This window comes from Seriola aureovittata, chromosome 13 (assembly GCF_021018895.1).
Source record: "Seriola aureovittata isolate HTS-2021-v1 ecotype China chromosome 13, ASM2101889v1, whole genome shotgun sequence".
Taxonomy (NCBI): domain Eukaryota; kingdom Metazoa; phylum Chordata; class Actinopteri; order Carangiformes; family Carangidae; genus Seriola; species Seriola aureovittata.
Window position 1 is genome coordinate 3,856,366 of NC_079376.1, and position 4,716 is coordinate 3,861,081.

At 45.7% G+C, this 4,716-nt stretch overlaps 1 protein-coding gene across 1 annotated transcript; it reads right to left on the reverse strand.

Moving 5' to 3' along the window:
- Positions 1 to 1,836: 1,836 nt before the first annotated feature.
- LOC130180355 (uncharacterized) lies at positions 1,837 to 4,332 on the reverse strand. The gene is made up of 2 exons (XM_056393848.1): positions 4,314 to 4,332; positions 1,837 to 2,507 (listed from the first exon to the last, which is right to left on the reverse strand). The coding sequence occupies exons 1-2, from the start codon at positions 4,330 to 4,332 to the stop codon at positions 1,837 to 1,839; spliced, it is 690 nt and encodes a 229-aa protein (XP_056249823.1).
- Positions 4,333 to 4,716: the final 384 nt, after the last annotated feature.

Consider the following 4,716-nt stretch of genomic DNA (forward strand, 5'->3'; position numbering starts at 1 on the left):
AGTTACATTTTCATAATGGACACAAATAAATTAGCTAATTTGAACACTAAGGCGTTCACTAAAGAGGTTATATAATTAAAACATTGCTGTCGCTTGTTTGTTTGGGGCTTAAAGCTGCTCTAATCAATATTTATATATTAACAGTGAATCAAATCTCCACAGTTTCCCTCAACTCTGTTCAGCATTTTACCTTCTTTAAGCTCATTGTTTTGGTTTTTTTTTTGGCAGTAACACACAACGAACAGCAGAAAGGACCAAGCGATTAACTGGTAAATGTGGTGGAACCAGCAGCTGGAGAGCCAGATGTTTTCCTCAGGAGTTGGTGAAGACCAAAACAGAGTTAGAAGGTGAATGAAAAATAAATTTGTCGTATGGGAAGAAACACAACAGAGACATTTTATTATTATTTAAAATGTTCTTATTTTATTATTTTTTTACACAGAAGATTTTATGAAGAATTAGAAATAATGGCCTAATTCAGAGGTAAACTGTATTTCCATTGGTATGCACTATTAACAATGGAGTCGATGATCCATCAGTACGAGTCGACTAAGCTGATCACAGAAAAGTGGATCTGTGGAGTGGGAGAGCGGGAGGGGTCGAGGGGGGAGAGAGGCAATCTGAGGAAAAGCAGAATGAATGAATGAATGAAAACATATTGGTCATCCTGAGTTCAGCCCCTGTCCCCCGCTGTGAGCCCCGACCGTGGGCTGCTTCACTGCCTTGCTGCCCAGGCTCTGCTGGGCCGCTGGGCACAAATCCAGTTTTCTGTCCAAATTACCAGCTCTGCTTCGCAGGAGAAGGCCAGCGGGGTGAGAAGATCTCACCCTCCACCCCCCCCCTGTCTGAACCCCTCACTGGCCCGGCGCGAAGCTGACGGAGCGTCGCGGATGGCCCTGGATTGCACCTGCACTGGGGGCTTTCCAGCTCTTCAACCCCCTTCGGTTCACACACACACACACACACACACACACACACACACACACACACTAGACCATATCCCTTTTCCCCTTTCTGTGGGTTTCAATCAGGTGGCCTTACAAATTCACAGAGACTCCAGACGCTGTAACCTGTGATAACTGTTGGGACAGAACGCCGCTTCAGATTATTACTGAGTTAAAGGGAAGATTTGTGAGGAGCTGGAGAACCAGCAGTCGTCTTGACTTTGAACAATCCCACCTCTGACAGGAAAACGATGACTTTGTCGCTGTCACAAAAACAGTGGGTCAGCTGTGTCAGGAAAATAACAAGACGGCTTGATTCGCAAAAGCAGATTGAAGTGCAGTGCTTTTATTTACAAAAATAGTGAGAGAAAAAAAAAAAAGAACTTGGACGCCCACAGCAAAACAAAACAACCACGTCACCCTCAGAGTCATGGACTACTACTCCAGAGCCCTGTCGGCCAGAGGCTTATAACTGCTAAGCCCCTCCCCCTGAACCAACCAAAATCTAATTACATCAATTATCATCCATTTCTCACAATAAGCAACGCCAGCGCCAGTTTTCAGGTTAAACCCATATAACTTATGAACAGAAACACAATTTCCCAGGTCAACAAATCTCAAAACCACAGTTTCATTCATTCTGTAACATGACCTATGAAACAGTAAAACACGGTTTCATCTGCCATCAGCACACCTGTGCAGGTAGCAGCTCGACGCACTCAAACACAACAAACAAGGAGATTCATGCAGATCCCCTTCCTTAACCTTTGGACTACAAGTATCTCAGTCCGGCTCGTTCACAGTGGATGAGTTCTTGAGTGAAAAGCACTTGAATTAATTGAGTAATTACTGATTATATTCAGCCTGTTAATTTAAAACGTCCATCTTTGAGTTATTTCTCATGATTTAAGAAGTGTCCCAATTTGTTATGGTATCGCTTAATGTTTCCCTCTGGGTAAAACGTCTTCCCATGAGGGTCTGGACTGGTGTGGACTGGTGGGGACTGTTGTGGACTGGTGGGGACTGGTGTGGACTGGTGGGGACTGGTGTGGACTGGTGGGGACTGGTGTGGACTGGTGTGGACTGGTGTGGACTGTTGTGGACTGGTGGGGACTGGTGTGGACTGGTGTGGACTGTTGTGGACTGGTGGGGACTGGTGTGGACTGGTGGGGACTGGTGGGGACTGGTGTGGACTGGTGGGGACTGGTGGGGACTGGTGGGGACTGTTGTGGACTGGTGTGGACTGGTGGGGACTGGTGTGGACTGGTGGGGACTGGTGGGGACTGGTGTGGACTGGTGTGGACTGGTGTGGACTGTTGTGGACTGGTGGGGACTGGTGGGGACTGGTGGGGACTGGTGGGAACTGGTGGGGACTGGTGTGGACTGGTGGGGACTGGTGTGGACTGTTGTGGACTGTTGTGGACTGGTGTGGACTGGTGGGGACTGGTGTGGACTGTTGTGGACTGTTGTGGACTGTTGTGGACTGGTGTGGACTGGTGGGGACTGGTGTGGACTGTTGTGGACTGTTGTGGACTGGTGGGGACTGGTGGGGACTGGTGTGGACTGGTGGGGTATCATGGATGACAGAAAGGCATCTGTTTGCCCCGGCCCTGCCTCAGGGTTGGGGGTTATTTTTACCTCATAACAAAAAGAAACATGGTTTTGATGCTCTGCCAATGTGGTGCTGTGTAAACTGTAAACAACACACACACACACACACACACACACACACTGCTGCAGCAGTCACTCCCCTTCCTGTTCCCTCTCTGTGTACACACACTCACACCAAACAGTCTCTCATTCACCAGCACTGCGGTGCCCCTGAGCAAGGCACTTAACCTGTAATTGCTCCAGAGGAACTGGCAACTTTCCTGTCTTCCACGTGGTTCATTTCATCATGGTGCGAAAATCAACTTGCAGAAACATGAAACTTGTATGTTGTTGTCAAAGAAGTTCTATATCTAAAGTTTCTGATTCAGCTGTAAGAAAAGATTAAGTGTCTTTATCCTTTCTTAAAATACTTTTGCCTCAACCGATTGTCAGTTAATTGAAGTTATTAATGAAACATGGTCATGAAGCTGTGAGGTGTCCTTTAATGTGCAATGTGCCCTCACTGCAAAACCGTCTTTATAACTTTATAACTGTGTCACCAAATCACTAAAGTAATTTATTTAAGACAATAAAAGCTTCCCCTGGCTGGGTCTCCGATCTCCAGCATGTTTCAGGCCTGATCAAACAATATCAAAATGAACTGAAACAGCTGTGGGTGCAGCTGTAATTTTACATGTGCATAATTTGTAATTAATGGAATTAGATATTCAAAACCACTGCTATTTTAATTAATTGCTAAACTGTGATTGTGAGATTTAAACATCTCCCTCCAAAACAGTTTATTTGACTCAGTTGTAGTTGTAGTTGTACTCTGTGTGGTGAGATCACCAACCAAACCAGCCACTAACACAGCAGTAAAAATAGTCATGATTGCATTTACCCTCGTCGAGGGTTCGTTAGATCCCTCTTAAATAGTCTTTTCTTTTTAACTCCACACAGACAAACGTCTTCATTCCCTCCAGAATCTGTGGCCTCAGTCAGCTGCCACAACCGGGATCTGACGAGGAGCTCGGCCCTGACCCGAGAGCAGACACCCGGAGCGGTGAACCCAGACCAACGTGGGTGAGGAGCCTCAGAACCACTGAACCTCCAACACACACACACACACACACACACACACACACACAACACACACACACACACACACACACACACACACACACACACACACACACACATCATGCCTACTGGAACCATCAGGAATGATGCTCTCCCTCAGTCCCCCTTCTTACTGAATGCCCCCCCCCCCCCCCCCCCCCCCCACCTCCTCCTCAGCTCTTTAGTTTGCCATGGAGGCTGATTCCGCCCTCTGGATGAACCTTTCCCCAGGACCCTGAGCTCAGAGGGGGCTGGATTAGAGGGAGGAGGCAGGAAGGGTGTGTGTGTGTGTGTGTGTGTGTGTGTGAAGGTGGGTGCAAGATAAATAGATAGATAAGAAAGTCACAGAATTGTAACGTGCAGAGTGAAACTGTTCAACACAGCACAGTCAGAATCCCTTCTAGATAACACACACAGTATATTTATAAGTTCTGTTTATTACTCATAACTCTGATATTCACTTTCATACTCTTTCTAAATCTTCCTTTTGTCAAATGTAAAAGTTACAGCTGTTGTCTTTGTATCTGGCCTGTATAAAAGCAGAAGGTTGAGTCCGTCTAACTTAGGAAAATTAAGTCTCAACTGTCAATACAGAGAATACAAGAAAAGTGCGCTAAGAAATAAGCTGATTTGACACTTGAATGCATCTCAGTTTCTTACCTTCGGGTCCGTTTTTCATTCTTCCGTCCGGCACCTGCCTGAGACATTTCCTAAATAAACAAGAGACAGTCCAGACAGAAGTAGGACTCGTGTTTGGCAGATTATCATGTTTGTAATTGAATACACTTTTTACACATGTGGTGATGTTTTTATCCAAAAAGTCCTACAGTGAATACAGATGGAGAACACTGTGTATTTATTATAGTGATGCACAAGTCACACGTGTAGAGAGCAAAAACAAATGTGACTGAAAGACTCCGCTTCGTGTGAACTCCAACACATTAAAATGATGAAAGTAAAACAAAGAGGTTTGAAGGTTTTCTTCATGTGAAACAACATTTGTTTGAAGACGTGCAGTTCAAGACACACACACACGTCTAACCACACACACTCCCACTGTCAA